General features: G+C 41.9%; 8 protein-coding genes across 8 annotated transcripts; 3 read left to right on the top strand and 5 right to left on the bottom strand.

Moving 5' to 3' along the window:
* Nucleotides 1-2,035: 2,035 nt before the first annotated feature.
* On the top strand, nucleotides 2,036-4,768 carry V1512DRAFT_258730 (kinase-like domain-containing protein). Its single transcript, XM_066915494.1, has 3 exons — nucleotides 2,036-2,323; nucleotides 2,372-2,673; nucleotides 2,723-4,768. The coding sequence occupies exons 1-3, from the start codon at nucleotides 2,086-2,088 to the stop codon at nucleotides 4,715-4,717; spliced, it is 2,535 nt and encodes an 844-aa protein (XP_066773881.1). The 5' UTR covers nucleotides 2,036-2,085; the 3' UTR covers nucleotides 4,718-4,768.
* Nucleotides 4,759-8,332, bottom strand: V1512DRAFT_74835 (fungal-specific transcription factor domain-containing protein). Its single transcript, XM_066918499.1, has 4 exons — nucleotides 8,277-8,332; nucleotides 6,626-8,228; nucleotides 6,266-6,577; nucleotides 4,759-6,212 (listed from the first exon to the last, which is right to left on the bottom strand). Exons 2-4 carry the CDS (start codon nucleotides 8,078-8,080, stop codon nucleotides 4,800-4,802), a joined length of 3,180 nt encoding a protein of 1,059 aa, XP_066773880.1. The 5' UTR covers nucleotides 8,081-8,228; nucleotides 8,277-8,332; the 3' UTR covers nucleotides 4,759-4,799.
* V1512DRAFT_74594 (thioredoxin-like protein) lies at nucleotides 8,235-9,472 on the bottom strand. Its single transcript, XM_066918497.1, has one exon. The coding sequence runs from the start codon at nucleotides 9,186-9,188 to the stop codon at nucleotides 8,538-8,540; it is 651 nt and encodes a 216-aa protein (XP_066773879.1). The 5' UTR covers nucleotides 9,189-9,472; the 3' UTR covers nucleotides 8,235-8,537.
* On the bottom strand, nucleotides 9,248-10,527 carry V1512DRAFT_258720 (uncharacterized protein). Its single transcript, XM_066915493.1, has 2 exons — nucleotides 9,488-10,527; nucleotides 9,248-9,424 (listed from the first exon to the last, which is right to left on the bottom strand). The coding sequence occupies exons 1-2, from the start codon at nucleotides 10,114-10,116 to the stop codon at nucleotides 9,364-9,366; spliced, it is 690 nt and encodes a 229-aa protein (XP_066773878.1). The 5' UTR covers nucleotides 10,117-10,527; the 3' UTR covers nucleotides 9,248-9,363.
* Nucleotides 10,471-11,407, top strand: V1512DRAFT_203414 (P-loop containing nucleoside triphosphate hydrolase protein; the record flags this gene model as incomplete). Its single annotated transcript, XM_066913292.1, has 2 exons — nucleotides 10,471-10,608; nucleotides 10,655-11,407. 2 exons carry the CDS (start codon nucleotides 10,471-10,473, stop codon nucleotides 11,405-11,407), a joined length of 891 nt encoding a protein of 296 aa, XP_066773877.1.
* A 553-nt stretch (nucleotides 11,408-11,960) lies between these two features.
* Nucleotides 11,961-13,157, bottom strand: V1512DRAFT_251592 (uncharacterized protein; the record flags this gene model as incomplete). Its single annotated transcript, XM_066914682.1, has 1 exon — nucleotides 11,961-13,157. One exon carries the CDS (start codon nucleotides 13,155-13,157, stop codon nucleotides 11,961-11,963), a length of 1,197 nt encoding a protein of 398 aa, XP_066773876.1.
* Nucleotides 13,158-15,151: 1,994 nt separating this feature from the next.
* V1512DRAFT_221056 (P-loop containing nucleoside triphosphate hydrolase protein) lies at nucleotides 15,152-17,525 on the top strand. Its single transcript, XM_066913708.1, has 2 exons — nucleotides 15,152-15,576; nucleotides 15,624-17,525. Exons 1-2 carry the CDS (start codon nucleotides 15,352-15,354, stop codon nucleotides 17,205-17,207), a joined length of 1,809 nt encoding a protein of 602 aa, XP_066773875.1. The 5' UTR covers nucleotides 15,152-15,351; the 3' UTR covers nucleotides 17,208-17,525.
* On the bottom strand, nucleotides 17,333-20,115 carry V1512DRAFT_74600 (OPT oligopeptide transporter protein-domain-containing protein). Its single transcript, XM_066918498.1, has one exon. The coding sequence runs from the start codon at nucleotides 20,053-20,055 to the stop codon at nucleotides 17,458-17,460; it is 2,598 nt and encodes an 865-aa protein (XP_066773874.1). The 5' UTR covers nucleotides 20,056-20,115; the 3' UTR covers nucleotides 17,333-17,457.
* Nucleotides 20,116-20,833: the final 718 nt, after the last annotated feature.

The following is a 20,833-nucleotide window of genomic DNA, read 5'->3' as shown; positions in this document are numbered from 1 at the left end:
GTATATTGTCTTACCTGATTTGACGCGTCCGCACTAAGCGACGACGTCGGTTTTGCCTAAAGGCGTTAGTAATAGAGTTCGTAGTGTTAGAGTTTATGACTTCAGCGTTCGTAACACAGCTCTTGCTCGAACCCCTGGGCCCACTCAGACGGGTCCATAATGCTTGCAAGGAAAAAGGAAAAGATATGGTGTCAGGGTTTACTAGTTTATAACTGTACAAAGTTAATATTAAAATCTACGTTAAACAACAAACAAGTCCTTACCTGTACAAAGATATCTTTTCTGATATGTTCTTATCAGCAAAGAGTTCAAGTTGAAAACAAGAACTCTCCGATATCTTTATACAGGCGGCAGACGCAGTCACGGCCAGAAGCTCGGTGCCAAGTAGCCTTAGGGTAACACATACCCTTAAACTCAACTTTGCACCAGCCGCAAGCCGCACCCCACGTTGCCGAGGACAGCGAAACACAGAAACAAAACATGGCCTCAGGCCGTAACACAAGTGGGCACAACGACAAAGAAACAACTCGAAGTTCGTAGAACCTCTAAGAACACCAAAGAACAACTTACCGCAACTACCAAGAAAGGGAAGGGGAAGAGCCAGGACCAGGTCGTAGAACATTCTAGCAACATACAGGACGCACGTGACCGTACGTCCTAATCTAGTAGTTAGTACGCACACACAACCCTTACCCGCTTCATGACACACAGCCACGCTGTTACTCGGACGAGTAGCCAATCACATTGGCTATGTTCACGCCTGAGGGCCCGCGACCTACTGTCGCACCATCACCTGAGCCCGCTCTCGCACGCCTTACCTTATGCACGTCCCGCCATCCCTCTAGCCACCGCGGCTCCGAAACTCCTTACCTTCGGCTCCGGATGCTCCTTCGGGCGCACCTCGGTTAGCCACCATGACACAAACATAGCTTAGACCGAATCGATTTTGTCCGGAAAAGTTGTACTGTATTATTACAGTGCTTGAGGACGCAACGCGTTTTGGTTTCTAAAGGTAGAAATATAGGGGTAAACTGATGTTAAAGTCTTGTATTGACGCGTCGATGCTTTAAGTTTAGATTTTTGGATAGATAATTACAGTTAAGGGTTTTGAGTCGAAGTTGTATTTGCAGTTTAATGAAATGTAAGAAGTAGCAGGATGAAGCCGCAAATGGAAAGGTCCAAATCTTATTTACTGTGCATTGTGATTGAAATCACAATTAAAATGATCAGAAGATCATTAGTGCTATTGTGGCATAATATGGCACTCTGAGACTAGCAAAAGTCCAAAATTTTTACAAAGAGTGGTTAAGTCAAATTTTGCTAAGTAAATTTAGTGTGAGATGTAGTAATACATCCTGCAATTTGCCGTGCAAAACCAATTCCTGTGTGGCTTACATGCTATAATATTATAAATCGTACAATTACTGTTTTAGTGGTGAGTAGTGAGGTGCCCTAGGTGTTAGTTACCGAATAAATTGTAAGTCTTAACAAGTGAACGAACACATTACTCATGTTAGCTACATCTTAAGTTTTTTTTGGCTCTTTGTTTGTAATTATTTTGTTTGGTAATCCCTTATCATCATTACATGAGTTGGATTAGTTGATATTGATTTAGACGAGGCTGTCAGATATGTTGCAAGAGGAAACGATGTTTAGTTCGATAATTTTATAGCCCGCCTTGAACTGCTGGCTTGCAGAAGAAAAATAGAGGGATCGAGCAGATTGAAGCAAAGAGCTTTATCTTGAACGGATTAGATTATAAGCATTGTCTTATCAGGGTTTGGTGGTAGTCAATCTATGCGTATTTTAATACCACCCAGTACAGGCAGTGATGGCTTTATCTAGCGGATAAATACTGCACTTAATAATATTGGATATAGAGGATAACCAGTAACACATAGAAAACCGAGACAAGGTGCAAGTAAAAAAGAGGTTAAGTGTTTAAATACCCTTACCCTGAATACGCGTTTTGGGAGGACGCAGACGTGTAATAACGCGTCGCGTTCATTTGCGTATGCAGGGGATAGATCAAGGATTAGGGTTACTGGCAATTTGGTCATGACCCCTTTTTTGGTTCAGTAATCAATGTCGCCCGTTCTGCATCGTCCGGTTATTACATATAAACTAGCAAAACTAAAAACCGTCTTTGGAAAAAGTATTTGTTTATTACGGGGAGTCATTATGAGTCTGTATACGGCTCAGAATGCATTTCTCAATCCAGGTCCAGCGCCTGCTCCCCCGATCAATCGACCGCCATTGGCCACGAAGATTTCTGCTCCCAACGTACAGCTTCCCGGTGCCTTTCGGAGCTTCACAACAACAAGCAAGTGCATTGAGGAATTTAGATTTGTACCGTTCTAACAATCTTTAGCGTCTGACACTGTTTATAAGAGCCAGATCAAGTTTGGGTGGGTAGCTGTGAAGGAAGATAGCATTCGTTCATTCATTTGGACAAAGAAATACCTTGTTCTGCATGATACAAGCCTGGATATTCAGCGCAATGAATCGAGCCTGCCTTCTACTACTTTACCTCTTTCGTTGATTGCAAATGTCAGTCGGGTTGATCTGAAACCGTATTGCTTTGAGATCTCCAAGACAGGAAATGGCAGAAGTCTTTTCGTAACGTGTAAGAGCGATGTTGAGCTTTATTCGTGGATGGATGAGATCTATACAGTACGAGGTTCAATTTTATTTTGCTTTGACAATTCACTAAGCCACGCAGCGATGCCCACTTATGGGAGTATCCAGTCCCACGAATTTTACACATAAGGTGCATGTTGGGTTTGATCCAAGTTCTGGCGGGTTTACAGGTCTCCCAGACACCTGGGCAAAGCTACTAAATGCGTCTGCCATCACCCAGGAAGATTACGTTAAAAATCCACAAGCTGTTATTGAAGCGTTAGAGTTTTATTCGGACATCAAAGCCCGAGAACAGCAAGATGAACCCCTTAATCAACATACTGTCACTGCTAGTGAAGTTGCGTCTATGACGGCCCAACATGTGCCTTCCACTTGTTATCAACCGCGACCGCCTATTCAACAGCGCGCACATACAACAGGTAGAATTGCTCTGACCCCAACCCAGCCCTTGCAGATCCCATCTTCTTCAATCGCACCACGTCGTCCTGCTCCGCCTATACCAAAGCCGAATTTGAGGCACTTAACATCGGTGCGGGCATCGCCATCTGCGCTAACACCTCCTGATGGCGAGCATATTATGGAGAGTGATGGTCGATTGGAAAGGTGGGAAAAAGAGCGTGAAAGACATGGAGAGCCACGGCAATTGCCTACGCGCCACCCTCTGCACACTAGACCTACTTTAGATTTTGTTCCAAAAACTAACTTAGAAAATCGTACACTAGAACCGAAACTTTTTCCACAGCAGTCATCACCAGCAGTACCATCAGTTGCTCCTCTTAAATCATTTTCAGCAAATCGGCCTGCTCCTACGGCTCCGTTTACGTTGTCAAAAGATGCCCCGGTCAATTTGGTTCAAACGCGTAGATCGCAAGACGGCCAAGACGAAGAAGAACGATACACGGCACATGTTGCGAAACTGCAATCGCAAGCTAACCAGCGTCAACGACTGCATATGCAGCATGCACAGGCTCAAGCTCAACGACAGCATTTAATAAATCAGCAAGAGCAGCAACATATAAGGCTTAATGCCCGAAAACAACACAAGCAGCTACTGGTGGAGCCTAAGACCCAGAGGGTACCTTCCACAAAGTCTTTACAAGTATCTATGCATACTACGGCCTTGCCCGTGGCCGGTGCGAACTTGGCAGTTCCACCAAACCAGAAGGAGCAAGAAAAACGCGTTTCAACTATGGACGATGTTCAGATCATGGCGAAACTGCGTTCGGTTGTATCATCAGGTGATCCAGCTCAACTCTATGATAAGAAAGAGAAAGTTGGGCAAGGAGCTAGTGGATCGGTATATGTTGCTTCTCCAAGGCAGTCTCCTTTGGATTTGAAATACCGACGAGTGGCTATCAAGCAAATGGATCTTGCATCACAACCAAGAAAAGAGCTTATTGTGAATGAAATTCTGGTTATGAAAGATTCCCAGCATCCAAATATTGTCAACTTTTTGGATGCTTATCTTCGTGAGCCCTCTGACCTATGGGTTGTAATGGAATACATGGAAAGCGGTGCATTGACAGACATAATCGAAAATAATACACTTTCGGAAGCCCAGATTGCTACCATCTGCCTTGAGACATGTAAGGGACTTCAACACTTGCATCACAAAAGTATTATTCACCGCGACATCAAAAGCGACAATGTTCTTTTGGATGCTGCGGGGCACGTGAAGATTACAGACTTTGGGTTCTGTGCACAACTTACTGAGAAAAAGAGCAAGAGGGCGACAATGGTAGGAACTCCGTACTGGATGGCTCCGGAAGTTGTTAAGCAGAAAGAATATGGCGCCAAAGTAGATATCTGGTCTCTGGGAATTATGGCTATTGAGATGATTGAGTCTGAGCCTCCGTATCTTAACGAGGAACCCCTGAAGGCTTTATATCTCATTGCTACGAACGGTACACCCACACTAAAAAGACCTGACAAACTTAGTCAAGAGATAAAGAGCTTTCTTAGCGTGTGCTTGTGTGTTGATGTTTCCAGTAGGGCGTCGGCTGACGAGCTAATTCAGCATGCATTCTTAGGAAACGGTTGCAGTCTGGCAAGTTTGGCCGTGTTGCTTCGCAAATAATTTTGTACTTGGACATCAATTTTAAATGACAACATAATAACTCCTCCTAAACATCTGCATCATCGCGTACGGTTATCAGCTACTAGTAATATAGATCACCAAAGTCACCAGGGCATCGAAAAAGTGCAGCATTCCCTATTCCTACCCTCAATTCAGCGTTCATGTCCTGGATACTGCTACTTAGCTGCTCGTTTTGCCATCCCGAATTTCCAACTCTGTGCTGAGTACCAGAAATGCTTGGAAAATGCGCGTTCTCAGACGGGAACGTAGCATTTCCAATGCCGCTACTCGAAGGGGGCCATAATTTGGACGTCTGACTCTGCTCTGATTGTAACCCATGACCTTGTATGCTCTGTCCAGAATTTGCACTAGCTACCGTGCTATTCATGCCTATACCGACCGCACTCGAAATCCCACTAGATAGAGACGCACTAAAATAGTTTACACTTGTCATGTCGTATTGATTGGAACTCAAGTCTTGTTGCGCACCCTGCTGCAGAATGTCCCACAGTTCATCTTGAACCGGTGACAAACCATCCGGCAGCGGTTTTAACTTCTCAGCTGATCGTAGATATTTATCGTAGTTTGTATTGATATGATGCATGGTTGGCTCATCTGTTGAGTCTTGCATAACAGATGATAAATTCATGTCGAATCGCAAGGTATTCGTAGAAGAAGCGTTGCTAGATGATGAAACAGACGGCATTGGAGCCGAAAGTTTCACTGGTGGCTGCATCTTCATATTAGCAGCTGCGGTTGACTCGGATGAAACATTAACATTGTTTTTCCTTGCTTGTGTCACTGTTTGGCTATCCGGCGCAAAATCCCCAGATTCTATTGCCGAGTTCAGAAACGCTTCGAAAGAATCTCTGAACTGCACTGATGCCGGCCACCGTTCTGCAATGATATATAATACGGTTGAGCATGCACGGATGTCTGCCAGAAATTGAGCGTCTAATATAGAAGGGTCCTTTGTATAACAGTAAATCAAGGTGATCCCGGCCATGTAAGACGCTTGTAACGCTAAAAACGAGTACGACACCGTTCTGAGATATTGATGAAGCCTTTTATAAATTTGACAAAGCTCACCTGACGAACGCAAGCATAGCTTGAATTCTTCAGTGTCAGAAAGTAACATTGGTAGTTGTGGTACAAATAGTAATCTCATATTTGCATGGTAATTTAGCATGTAGTACTCTTCAGACATGAACAAACGTGGAGTTGATGTAGAGCTCAAAGGAGTGAATGCCTTGCAACTGATTATTTGTTGACCCCAATCATCTAATTCTTTCCGCAACTTCTGAAATTTTTTGTCTGATGGAATTTCAGATTTGTCAACTCTGTAGATTTTTTCTTGTATCCGAGACGCAATTCGCTTGATTTGCATTATAAAAATCGCGCTCGTCATGGACGTCAATGTGTTTGCACTTGCATTCGCAATTGCTGTTGCGAGTTTTTTTTCATCTCGAATGTCTTCATCTACATTTGCTGGTAGCTGCAACTATTTAGTGTTCTATATAACTAAGTTTTGTCTTACTCGGTACTCACGTCCACATCAATATCGCGATCTGAAATGCAAAACGGTCTTCCTAAAGTGACAGATACGCTGCGTTCGAGAACATATAGACACCAGAAAATCTTTTTTCGTCTTTGATCTTCAAGAACACTGCTCGAATTTAATTTCCGATGAAAGCCAGCCTCTACACATAGACGCACAGAAAATCCTGTTAAGTGCCATATGCCTGGTCCGCTGGGAGATCTTAGCTGGAAGACAACAACTAGCAGCAGTTTTTCAATCAGATCCACTAGAGGTGAATCCAATAACACGTCAAGATAGCGCATTGCAATATGGTAATGGGTCTGCTTATGATTAGTGCCTACTACACAACGAGTATGTTTGCAACTGACGTCGGGGGCTATGTAAGCATAAGTACCAGACAGCTGCAAGTATCTTGCGCCGATAGCGTAGATCATATGAAGCTTAAACCATAACGATTTGACGTGGCGCTCATACTCTGGACCTACTTTGGCTGTGACGCCAAAAAAACCGGTTGACATTTTGCCGGTATCAGCTCTTGGAGATACGCTAGGATTAGGTGCAGGCATAGTCGAAGCGCATTCGTTCTTGACATGTGGCAATGATGAAGACAGCCCTGATACGTTGCAACTGAAAGGCCCGCTACTAATGTCAGGCTTTACTGAGTGATTAGCTTGCTGAGGACCAGCATTGGGACCAGGTGACGGCTGCTCCCGATTCATGGTTGCAATGATAGCTGCGGCTTCTATAGGAGACTTTGCAGTCACGCGAGCAAGCTCACGAGCAATGTCATTGCAACGAGCATTCCAGTCAAGTATATGTCCTCTGTATATAAAAGGATAACGCATATGAACTCCATTAAAATATGCTTCCATCAATCTTTGAGCCATTTGCGATGATGGCAAAGTTGATAAAAAGGCTCGAGTCAGTTGTGCTTCGGTACTGGCAGCTGACTTAGGCATATCGATAGAAAGCATTAACGGCTCTACAGAAAGTAGCGAAGCTTCAGAAAAGTTGTCGAACGAAACTGGAGACTGCGCTGCCCACATATTTGCAGTATGAATTGGTGTATTTAAAGGTGTATCAGCTCTGATCGGAAATGCTTTCGGTATTGCTCGTCCAGAAATGGCCGCCTGTACAAGTTTCGTAAGAGGAAAGCCAGAAGTTGACCCAAGATAATAAGATGGAGGAGGATCATCTGGATGTGTCATAGCAATGAGATTGCGACTAGCTGGCTGATCAGCAGACGATGTGGATGTCTTCACATAGCTGATCGGAGGCAGTTGATGAACTATCTGCCGCTGTTTCTGGGCTTGACTCTGTTGATGCATTTGCTGCTGAAATTTTTGGGAATGTATTATATTAGATATTGATTGAGAAGTGTGTTTAGAGATAGACGGCAACTCCATCTTTAAAGAATTTTCTTTTTGTACCGTAATCCGATTCAGAGCTTCTTCCAATCGTTGAACATGTTCTTCAAGAGCGTGAACATAGCTCGCTGGATATGCTTGTTCTTTTGAAACACATTCAGCGCCAGCTTTTGTACAGTTTGCACATTTCGGGAAGGCATTGTCGCAACGTTGTTTACGAAGTTTGCAGCGGTTACATGCTGCAATTGAACGTACTTTTTTCGAGGAAGGCTCAGATTGCTTGCTATTTTCAAGTGATGGGTTTGAATGCCTTAAACCAGAAGTGTCGTTATCACGGCGTTGACTTTGTTTTCGCTGCCGCTCCTGCTGTTGTTGCTGTTTTATTTGTCGGTGCTGCTCTTGTCGTTGTTGGTTCGCGATTAAAGCAAGAGCTGAAAGAGAATCTGAGCTATTCATACCAATCCTATCGGTATGTTCGTTGGGTTTGATGTACCTCAATCGTACTGTACGCTGAGCTGGTGTACTCGTGGCAGAAAGAGATTAGGGTTCTCGAATATCTTAATTGTGCTTTGCCATGCGACGTCTAACCAGCAATTTTATAAAGCTGTAAAATTAGTGCCATGTAAAAACACAAGGAATAGAATTTTATTACAAGCACAGAAGTTCATATTAGTGTCATGGCAAATTTGTTTTTTGGTGGAGCACATCCCCCACATTTTGACCGTCTGAAGCGGACCCCGCTATTTTACTCCAACTGGCTTGTGCGCTTTTAAGTAGTCTGTCGGACCCTCCGAAGAGCGTTGATTCGTACTTAGCTAACATCTCCTGAGAGTTTAATATAAAGTTCTAGCATAAATTGCAGCTAATTAATTTATATTTCACAAAGTATTAGCATAAACAGTTTGTGATTTGCTCAATTGTTTTTGTAAACAATGTCAAGATGTTGCAACCATTGATCAGCAGTCCAGCTTGAGCTGAAATCGTTATTGACAATTCCGTCTATCGCAACAGTAGGGGTAACATGAACAGACATAGTTCTGTGCTGTCTAACAAATAATTTCAAGTCATTTGTGACTGGATTGCCTATGTTGTGTCCGATTCCATCTTCAGATGGAGGGACGGTAAGCAACTCTAGCATCGCCTTTTTATCGACACCAACAGTTTCTGATGCTAACGTCGCCAATCGTTCATAGGTTTCAGCTCTGGACTCGTTATAAACAGCGGTATCGTAAAAATCGTTGGCGTTTTGGAATAGAATATTCGAGAAAGCCCAAAACTTAGTTGGATCTAGTCGCTCAGCAGCAATCGCTGCCTCGTGGACAAGCGTACTAGAAGGATGCCAAGGTTGAACGACCTGTCTAAAAACAAAAGTGAATGTTCCATCGGGATATTTTTTAGCGATTGCCTCCATCAAAGAATTGTACACTGTGTTGAACATTTTGCTAGAGTAAGGGCATACGTAATCAAGATACAGATCGATCGTATGAGGTGTAGTTGATACTGTCGTATTAATTGACAAAGGATTGGTAAGCTTATGAGCCAAAAATCTTGGTTGGATTGACATTTTGATCGGATTGGCGAGAAAATATAGACAGAGTGAGTGAGCGAAAGGAGAAGAGAGATTAGATTAAAGAGTAGACACCGTGACATGTTTAGTCAATGATTGCATGTTAGCATATTACGTAATCCTTGTGTCATATTTACAGTACATATTATTTAACCAGTTTGGTAAGATCTTATCAAATGCTTCTATTTTCAGCACCAGGAGATAGTGCTCTGTTAAAACCTCCTGCTCGATTCCTAATATGTTAGCTTTGCACAAGATTTAGTACTAGTAATCCTAGTATAGTAGAGAAGGCTTACATATACTGCCGATATTGTGGTACCGTCTCCCTCGAAATAGAACCAACATCATTTCCAGCAATATGCTTTTCTTTCGTAGTAGAGAATCCTGAAAATCCCATATATTTTGCCATTTGTGCCGCTTCGTCATCTTCGTTAGAGTCGGTTTCCATTGCGTCTGTAGATTTGGCACGAGTTGCATTTTCAGACTCAAATGAAGACATCTTTTGATCAGGACTTGGTGTCCATTGATTTCTGAGTCTGTCTTTATCATATCTTGCACCTGGACTTATACTGCGTTTTCTTCGATGTCGACCACGGCTTTCGGTCGGAGTCATACTTCGACTTCGGCTGTGTCGCCTTCGAGCTGGAGATCTGTCTCGACGTCCTCGTTCTTTTTCAAAGCGATCACGGCTTCTACTCCTATCCATTCTCTTATGTTGTCTTTTGTCTTCATTATATGCCTCTTCATCATATCGAACTAGCCTTCTGCTATCACTTTGGTTTGCTCTATCCCTAAGCGTGTCTCTTTCCCGATCTCGACGATCGCGGCGGTATTTATCGCGATCGTGATCATAGTTCGACCGTGATTGATATCTGTCTCTATCACGATCCCTATCTCTATCATGTGTACGATCGCGATCAGACATTTTGCTTAAAACAAAATATTGTCACGTTCGCTGAAAAACAAACTTCAAATGTAACTTATCAAAGTTATCACCTTTAGCAGACAGGTCTATACTCAGTATTTCTTACTAAGTATAGTTATAAGAAATTTTTTGAGTTGACCTTTGTTGCTTTAATGTGAATATTGCTCTTTTATCTATTGTTGGTGAGTTATATCTATTTGTTCAATTCACCAGTCTAGTTATGACACGACCTGAAGCCATAATTTTAATGAGCGGAACAGCTCAGGGGTCAAATCATTTTGACAAACGAGGTTTTGAGTACTTTGCCCAATCTAACCCTACAACTCTACGTTGATAGTTTTTTTGTGACCCGGTATGATTGTAGATGATAAATCAGAAATTTGTATCCCGTTTATACTAGACTCCCTGAACCAGTATCGTCGTCGCGAGCAAGATCGTCGGTGTTTCTTTATTGGTTTAAATGGATTGCAAGGCGTGGGCAAGACTACTCTGGTATGTGCATGCTATGGTAGTTTATTTTTCGCTTAACAGAGTCCAGGTTACGAACTTAAGCTTAACTTTGAAGTCCCCGCCGTACTCATTGTCTGTTGTAGTACTGTCGATCGACGATTTGTACTTGACCCATGATGAACAGGTCAAGTTGGCTGACCAGCAAGCAGCAAACCCACTTGTCCAACACAGAGGTGAACCTGGTACACATGACATAATAATTGCTGAGCAAATTTTTAAAGCACTGAGCAGCGGGTCTCCGACAACTATTCCAAGATACGATAAGTCACAGTACAATGGTCAAGGAGATCGGGCACATCCGTCCACGTGGACAAAAGTCAACGAGTTCGAACCAAAAATTGAAGTTGTCATTTTTGAAGGTTGGTGTGTTGGATTCAAAGCCTTGACAGATGACGAAGTACGCATTAAATGGGAAGATAGTCAAGCAACAAGAAGCTCTCGGTCAACACTTTGGAAATATAGCTTGGAGCATTTGCTGTTCGTGAATGATCAACTGCGAAAGTATGATGTAATTACGGACGTGTTTGATGTAATGATCCATATTGATGCCGAAGACACGCAATACGTGTACAAGTGGCGTCTCCAGCAAGAAGCAGAGTTACGTGCACTAACTGGTCGAGGAATGACGAATGAAGAAGTCATTCATTTTGTTGATTCCTACTACCCGGCATACGAGTTATTTACAGATACGTTGCGTGATGGTGTACTCGGGGTCAAAGGTCGTCAGCTTCGACTAATCGTAGGTGAAGATCGTCGAGTAAAGCAAAGCATCATCATATAAATAATCCCGACTAATCATTACATGTTGTGACCTACCAATTTTTAACATTAAACGAAAAGCATGCCGGATGACATAATTCAAACCAGAACACGAAGTCGGCTGTAGTGGAAAATTAGGACATTTTGGTTTATCAAATCATATGCCATTCTTTGACCTGTATCTGCCAAGCAACTGAGCACATTTTTCATCACACACTTGAGCACAGACTTTAGGCCAAGCACAATTTAACTTCATCGAACAGACAGAAATGAAACTAAGCTCTTTATTGTATCACGGTTAATATATTTACTGACAGCCTCGCTCCAAGGCTTTGGGTGGTTTTGATGGCTGGTAAGTCTAACCAGTCAAATACATCAATGCAACACACATCTCGCAGCAAAGAATTTCAAGATTCACCTATATTAGGCTCCTATGTAGTTTACAAGAGTCAACAATATTTAATACTTTTTACCTTGTAACCATAATTACTACTTATATTAGAGGTAATTATTCACCAAATAATCCTTCAAACACAAACCATGAATTGAATTTCTGCAAACTATAGCACAAGCGATCACGCAAATCGAATAATTACAGCAAACGGGTAAACATACGTCACATCTCGATAAGAATACAGCAGTAGTAAATTCTTGCCTTGAGGAAGTGCGTTGTTGAAATATATTGGGGAAACAATTCCACCGTAGTTAATCCCGTTTGGCCCTTGAACGGTTCGGTAGATCACTTTATTATTACCAAGCCAGGGTCCCAACGGCGATGCAGAATACAATACTCTGATTTGATTATCGGCCCAGTTAGACATGAATACAAGTAAATAAGCATTGTGATACTCTGAGTAGAACATCGCGCCAGAATAGAACCCAATTGTACCTTTAATGACAGCTGCGCTTCGTCTTCGTTGATCTGCAACTGGCGGAGTTGAAGACCAAGTGTCCGCACCGGCATCGTAGTATTGATAATTACTTTTGTAACGAATACCGGTGACCGGGACGCGTGCAACGTGTATGTCCATTCGGTCCGAGTGAGTATAATCCAGCGCATATAAATATGCATATCCATTGACGACAAGATTTGCGAAAGTACCATAGAGATAGGTGTCCATTGTAAACATGTATTTATTGTCTCTAGAGACAATCAAATTGTTTGAATGATTACCTTGCTGATATAGCGCAAGAGTATTACCCATCAAGCTTCGGTTCACGTTCGTCCTAAATTTCATGACTTGCCAAAAATGTGCACCAATACTTTCAGATACACGAACACAGTTGGAGTACGTCCACAAAGCCCAACGTTGAGAATAGTCTGCATTGTTGTTTTCCAGCTCTTCAGGCATAAACGGAATAGCTTCAGCTACAGTACTACCAGTGAGAGTAAAGTCTCGCAAAACGGTAGGGGTATTGAAGTTTGTCGCAACGGCAGCCGAATTAGACGCAAATCTCTGAACTGTGTGTGTACCCTGACCGTATGCACTGGTATCGCAAAAAAACCAGAACGTGCGATTGTTAAGGGCACATGATCCGCCACCATCACGATAAATGGCATAAAAATTGGTTTCGTCGTGCATATGACCATAGCGAGCACCAGTCGTTGTAAAATCGGTATGCTGAGCAGGCCCAAGGTTATCAATTGCAGACACAGGCTCCCGGTGCTTAGTGATATAAAAGGGTAGCGACGCAAATGTTCTGGTTGACTGTGCTTCAACATTTACAAGTACCACGAGAGCGCAAAGCGCGACGGAGAGTTGGAAAAACATTATCGTTAATTTTTTAAAGCTCTGCCGGCGGAGACAATCATCATATTTAAATACTCCGTCTACACCAGGGTAGTGGTATCCTGTGACTTCCAAAAGCGAAGGATCTAGAGCCCAGAATATTGATAAACAGTACTGGCAAAATATTGGGCCCGACAGAATACACAAACTTGCAGTACAGAAGATATAGTAGTAGTCTGTTGGGAAAGCAAGACAGTCGGGTCAGTGACAACACCCCAAATTTGAAAACGGTCCTTAAATAGCATTTTGACTATTGGTCTCGGCAACGCAAAGTTTGGATCAGGAAGTGCATCCTTGATCATTGCTACCATACGATGCCCACTTGTTTTTACGGACTGGTCCTAGCGTGCAATTGGCGATATGCAGGTTTCTCCAACGGCTATGATAGCATAGTACAAAAAATTCCGAAAATGTGAGGTCATTGTCACAAGATCTATGACGTGAGCCTGAGAAATGATTTTCTCTGACTCGTTAAATGGCAGTCGTATCTTTAATCGTAGCACGTAAACAGAAGACAGTAGTATAAGTTTGAGTCTTTAGTGGCATAAACTCTCTTTTTTAGTGCTAATGCAGGTCTGGTATTATCGAGATTGAAAACCGCCACTAGTCACCTGTCAAATTCTTGCGAAGTTTTTACCAGAATAATGGCGACTATAGTGATGTAACTTATAAATTTCAAAGTGGTGACAATATACCGCTAACAGCATTTAAACTGAAAATCTAAGGTTTGGGTCAGGTACTCATTACTAGTTGGAAACACACAATGAGATATGTGATCAATGTCTCAGAAGTCTAACTTAAAGTATTAACGGTCGACTGCCCAATTAGGCAATTTTGAACTGTTTACTTTTAGTTTTAGTCAATACGCCACGATGAGGTTCTGGTGCTAGGAGTTGTTGCTATAAGCAACAACCATGTAAATCAAAGCTGTATGTACGAATGCTTACCACTTTTGGTTTCATATGGTTCTCTTTAATATATTGCTTTGTGCTGCCTTACAGGTGCTCTTTTAATAAGGAAACGTCGGAACTGATATCAGCCATGACAATTTTCACACCAGGAGTTTATCTTTTAAGCCCATGATTAAAATAATTAGCATTCAAATGGTTTAATTACGTCACACGACTGTCCAATTATCTTGAATAAAGTTATAACTACATAGGTCTATGACTGACAGCAACGATTGACGTGTGTTAGTAACTAACCGATTAAGAGTCAAGCTCATTTACGACAAACTAATGATCTTTCAATAGAGTTGCAAATGCAACCATTGAGGCGAATCAAATACCCTTAATTGAAGAATTACGAGTAAGCTAGAAACCACATCAGATAAAAATTTGCTGTAGCAAGTCTATATTTTGTCCGAGGATATAGAAATCAGAATCTGAAATTCAAGAGCAAATTACGCTGTCGTCTTAGTAGTATATGTAGTAAACTAAGTCATTTTTTTTCTGGCTCTTCGAGACTCTGCACAGTGAGAGACTGCTTTTAAAAGCTGTTAATTTTGTCTCGCGCGCACATAATGAACATGCGATTTTTGATGACATGCGAGATATAATTAAAACTACCTTAAGTTGAGCTTCTGATGTAAATCATATGGTATAGTTACTGCTTAACGTCGCATGAACGACTACTCACCACTGCCACTGCTGTGTTCTTAGTGACGCAAAGAAATCTGTACTTCGCACCTATGCAATATTATGCGGCTCTTTTGAGCCATTCAATAGAATGATCGATCATTCAACGAAGCCTACTCATTAACGATAAAGATTTCTGCAAACATTCATTTTATATCGAACTCAATGAACTGCATACAAAAACCATAGAAGATAATTATAAACAGTCGTTTGGTTATATCTACACCAAACCCTTGTGGCATCATTGCTACGAGCACCTTAGTATCCAGCCGCACATACATAAAACCCTAATACACTACAGTTTACTCAAAGTTCACAATTTTTTTGCTTTTCATCAGTTGAAACTTCACGAATCGCAAAAATTAAAAAACAGCGATAGAAATTTTACATTCAATCACATCAACAAACTCTTTTGTTTAGTAACTGATTGAATTCTTTTTATATTTTTGTTGCTGCTCTTGGTTTGTGCTTTAACGTAAAAGTTTTGTGATTACAATACTTCTGCAGTCCTTCCATATTTCGCCACGCAGATTTACAAAATGGTTTCTGCATCAAAAGCAAAGCGCCAAGCAAAGAAGTCCTCAAAGGCTTCTTCGCTTGCAAATTCTGCTGCTCCTTCGGTTAACGGAGACGACGAGAATGTTGAGGTCGACACTAATGCTGAGGAATTAGCAAAGTTGAAATTACAGGAGGATAAGCATGGCATATCCGATCGTGTTACTACCGGTGTTTTGTCCAGTTTGGTCACTAGCAGAGATATCAAGGTAAGAACTGTGAACTGTTTTAAAGTTGTTTTTTACTAAGTTATCAGGTCACGTCTGTCACCTTGGTGTTTCATGGAAAAGTTCTTATCCAAGACTCTACTCTTGAACTCAATTATGGCCGGAGATATGGTCTGTTGGGTGAAAATGGTTGCGGAAAATCAACCTTTCTTCGTGCGATTGCTGCTCGAGAGTATCCCATCCCGGAGCAGATTGATATTTATCTTTTGAACGAGCCTGCTGAGGCAACAGAATTTTCTGCTCTTGAGTATGTCGTTAGAGAAGCTGAGCATGAGCTCAAGAGATTGGAGCAGATGGCTGAAGATATCTTGGAAGCAGATGGCCCAGAGTCGCAGATCCTCGAAGAACTTTATGAGCGTATTGAGAGTATGGACCCTACTACATTTGAAGCTCGTGCTTCATTGATCCTTAGAGGTCTTGGGTTTACAAACACCACTATCAAGAAAATGACAAAAGATATGTCCGGTGGTTGGAGAATGCGTGTTGCTCTTGCCAAGGCTTTGTTCGTTAAGCCCAGTCTTCTTTTGCTCGATGATCCCACCGCTCATTTAGATCTTGAGGCGTGTGTGTGGCTTGAAGAATACTTAAAGCGATTCGATCGAATTCTAGTTTTGGTCTCTCATTCACAAGATTTCCTTAACGGTGTGTGCTCAAACATGATTGATATGAGAATGAAGAAGCTTCTTTTGTATGGTGGAAACTACGATTCTTATGTCAAGACTCGATCTGAACAGGAAACCAACCAAATGAAGGCGTACAATAAGCAGCAGGAGGAAATTGCTCACATTAAAAAGTTTATTGCCTCGGCTGGTACATATGCCAACTTGGTCCGTCAAGCAAAGTCTCGACAGAAAATTTTGGACAAGATGGAGGCTGATGGGTTCATCGAGAAAGTTGTTCCAGATAAAGTCTTTTCTTTCCAGTTTGCTGAAGTGGACAAGCTTCCTCCTCCAGTTCTATCATTTGACGATGTCACGTTCTCGTACTCTGGAAATTCAGAGGATAACTTGTACGAGCACCTTGACTTTGGTGTTGATATGGATTCTCGAGTTGCTCTTGTGGGTCCTAACGGAGTTGGAAAGTCAACACTTCTCAAAATCATGACCGGCGAGCTTCAGCCAACCGGCGGTAGAGTCTCTCGGCACTCGCATTTGAAGCTGGGTGTTTATTCGCAGCACTCTGCTGATCAGCTTGATCTTCGCAAGAGTTCTCTCGACTTTGTACGTGACATGTATCCGCACATTTCGCAAGATTATCAGTTCTGGCGTCAACAACTTGGCCGATTTGGTTTGACTGGTGAGGGTCAAACTGCCGCTATGGCTACTCTCTCTGAGGGCCAGCGATCTCGTGTTGTGTTTGCTTTGCTTGCTATTGAGAAGCCAAATGTCATTCTTCTGGATGAGCCCACCAATGGCCTTGATATTCCAACTATTGACTCTCTTGCTGGTGCCATCAATAATTTTGAAGGCGGTGTCGTTGTTGTGTCGCACGACTTCCGTCTTTTGGACAAGATTGCCAAAGATATTTTTGTTTGCAATAACAAGACTGCGACTAAGTGGCATGGCAGTATTCTCGAGTACAAGGCCAGTCTGGCAAAGAACATTGTCATGTGAATTTGTTCTTCCACAGATGACGTAGTTTATACTTGTTTTTGGGAGAATCGTCGGTTTCGCAGGTTTTATTTTCATAAAGTTTGTAGAGCAAACATGGTGATAAAAAGTATATATACATATCTGTATTGGTTGGGAGTAGTGATTGATATTGATACAGCAAGCTATAGCAATTGTTTGCGTATGTGTAATGATAGATAAATCTATAGTAGCTCTACACGTCTATGTGCACTATTACAGTTTTCATATCATATCAATGAAACTGGCCTGGCTCTAACCCAAATCTTCCATTTTCAGGAATTGGATACAATGCAGCAGCACGCGCACCATCAACGCCAGCACCCGAAACCTGGTTTCCCCACCATGCGAGCTTGGTGTTTGTCAAGTTGATGGACACAAAGATTAAAATTCCACAAAACGCAATACCGGCCGAAAGCGCAGAAGTCAAAATGTAGTTGTACTTTGTCCACCATGCAAGATAGCGCTTACGAATGTGGTACATGAACACGTAAGCACAGTATAGTCCTGGTGTAAAATACGCTAAGTTATAAGTTGAACCCCATTGAGTAATTCCACTCAAGATAACTACAGGATGGACATATTTCATAGGCCCTGGAACATAGCGGCGAAGTAAATAAACCGGGATAGAGAGAACAGCACCGAGAAGAAATCCATACTTTAAGAACGGATAGAGCTGGTTGAACGTTCTCACAGGTCCGACAACACCAAACATTAAGCTATCTGCATAGAGCGAGTTTGGGAATGTGCAAGTAAATTTGTTTGGCTGCGCTGGTGTACATAGATCAGAAACTGAATTTATAAGAAACTGAACAGCACCGATTGTAGTGAACGTTTGAACAAATGTAGCGACCATCTGACCACGGAAAAGGGCGCGAGGTGGAAGTTTTGCATAATGCGCCATTTTTTGATCGGAAATAAACATATCCGATTGTGAATCCATATTGTAACCATACACACGCAATAGCATATTAGCAATACCATTGTTCGGCACCATATATCCAGTCAAGATAGTAGCAAGGTTACTCATCACAAGCTGAAACCCCGTGACTGAATAAATAAGAGCACTAGGAATCATCATCACTAATGAAACAAATAGAATGACAATCAGTCCCCACACTGGAGTAGTGGAGGGCCAGACAGTGAATGCTATAATTCCAAACACAAGAGACAGAAGAAAAACAATATAGAACCACCAGTCGGGAACTTCGGGATAATTCATCATCATACGGGACATTGGGTCTTTGAATGCGTCGTAGTTTGATATCTTGCGATCTTTCAAGCTTGCATAAGCACTTACAAACGCTTCCTTTATAACCCTCCATTCAGTCAATAAAATGTACGACAAGGACATCGTGTACAAGGCATAATTGGAACCAGTAGTAATAAGATTTCCCATAGAAATATAGGGTGGAGAATAGCTTTCATATTTTTGCTGGTCAAACGTTGAAGCGCCATCAATGATTCTGGACAAATTGTATCGCTTGCCGGTATTATCATAGACCTGGTTAGTATTGATGGGAAGATATCCTGTCCACTTGTAATTTTGCCAATACATTCCAATTAACATCAACGCACCAATAATCAAGCCGATATATTGATTCATTGTGCTGAAAAATGGAACGACAAGAGGGCTTGAGTTATTGATTACAGCCCAGTCAAACGTGGTGACAGGGTTGAATCCTAAGCCAAGATAGGAACCAGTGACAATTGCCAATGTCACGTTTTGAGGGGCAATCCATGTTATCCAGTTAAACGTACTGAGGGCCTGAAACAGAAAGCTTGGGACAAAAAAGTATACAAACGAGCAAACAAATACAATGAAGAAAAATTTGTATTTTGTTATCACCCATCCGTGAACCGGGCGAACGCTCTCACGCATAAGTAGCGCACGGTTAAGAGCCAGCGTCGGGAGCACTGTGGGCCACATAGTCTTAACAGGATATACGCACCACCGTCGAAGAATTCCAGCCATACCAAAACCAAAGTATTGCGTTGAGAAATTCATTAAAAACATAAATCCAAAACCAACCCACTTTTGATCAAAGAATCTTGCGAGTTTCAGAGTAATAACGTATCCGGCGAAATTAGAACCAGAACCTCCAACATTTACCATGACAGTAGCAAACATCTGTTCCTTGTAGTTCCAAGGGCCTGGGTTCAGAGAATGGCGAACTCCACGGACGGTAAAACCCCAGTCAGGAAGTATATATTGCAGAAACTTACCACAAGGATACAACAAAATCTGCAAAACACTTGACCGAAGCGATAGACGAGGTTGGCGCACCGAAAAGAATTCGTTGATGAAACTTCCAATGGCGACCCAGATGAGTCCAAGAAAGTAGGCGCGTATTGTCTCAACAGGCAAGGTTATGTCGTCTATAGGCTCACAGACAGCTCTCACTTCCGGATATGGTGAATGGTACTTCATCATGATTGCCTCGAGTTTGAGAGCCAAGTCATAGGTTTCGTGGTCCATTCCAGAATTCTGCTCGCCTTTAAGCATAAGAACAATTTTGTCAAATGTCTCCCTCGGAAAGTTGAAGTCGTCCTTGTGATATTCAGCGGCTTCAGTTAAAATTTCAATGCTTTCTTCCACAGTCATCTCCGACAGTTTTTCAAACATAAATTCAGCCGAAGGTCCGGTGAGCACATCTTCTAGGTCATTACCAGGTTCGGCAATAAGATCAATAATGCGCCTTCTGTCGCTCTCATTCACAAAAACAGTAGTGACTTCAACTTCTTTTTTTTCATAACCCTCAGAACTGGAGTTATCAATTGAATAAGCATTGTTTTGGAAAGTCGCTGCTTTGTCTCCGTAGATGGCACTCATTGTAGGCAATTCTAGAAGCAACAATTAGAATATGCAGATCAGTCAAAGTTTGCACTTACGACTCAACCAAACTATATTGAACGTAAAGGTTGACAAGACGTCTGACTAAACAAATTTTAACGAGCAGCATTGACGGGTATACATATAGGCGATTTTGACAGACGGGAAGCAGCATATGTCAAAAAACGATAGAGCAGTGATGATAACAGAACAGAGTAAGACATAAATGTATAACAGGGATAGATAAGACAGTACAAGTGAAATCAATGCAGTTTGGCCTCAAGTATACGAATCATATCTAGCCTTGTTAAGCTAGTTAGGAACCACGGTTATAAAGTTAACGTAACTGAAACTGCGTCATCATTAGCCGTGCGGTGGGGTCGTGCTTAAATAAGTTATCGCATACTTAAAAACCCTGTATGTGCTCTAATCGCAGAGCATTGTCATTGTATGCATTTTTATATAGAAAAAGTAACACTCCGTACACTCATTTGAAATAAGCTACGAACCACAATTTTATAGCCTGAACTTATTTATCTATGGGTCTTTTTGATTGAGAATTTTTGTGTGAACTGGGTTGTACTAATTTTTTTGGTTTGCTTATATGTGGAACATTTTGCGATAAGCTCCACCGTATAACTTTAACTCATAAACTTTTTACATGTCTATCATCGGACAATCCGAGTATAACTCTGTCCTGGCTGTTAATTGTTCATTTCTTTTTTAATTTTTCAATTAAAAATCATCGTGAGTTAAACGATAGAGTGTTTGAGCGTAT

This window comes from Lipomyces arxii, assembly GCF_038497795.1.
Source record: "Lipomyces arxii strain Phaff 12-163 unplaced genomic scaffold V1512scaffold_2, whole genome shotgun sequence".
NCBI lineage: Eukaryota > Fungi > Ascomycota > Lipomycetes > Lipomycetales > Lipomycetaceae > Lipomyces > Lipomyces arxii.
The sequence above is the reverse complement of the archived record's forward strand: the minus strand, read 5'-3'. Positions and strand labels throughout refer to the sequence as shown.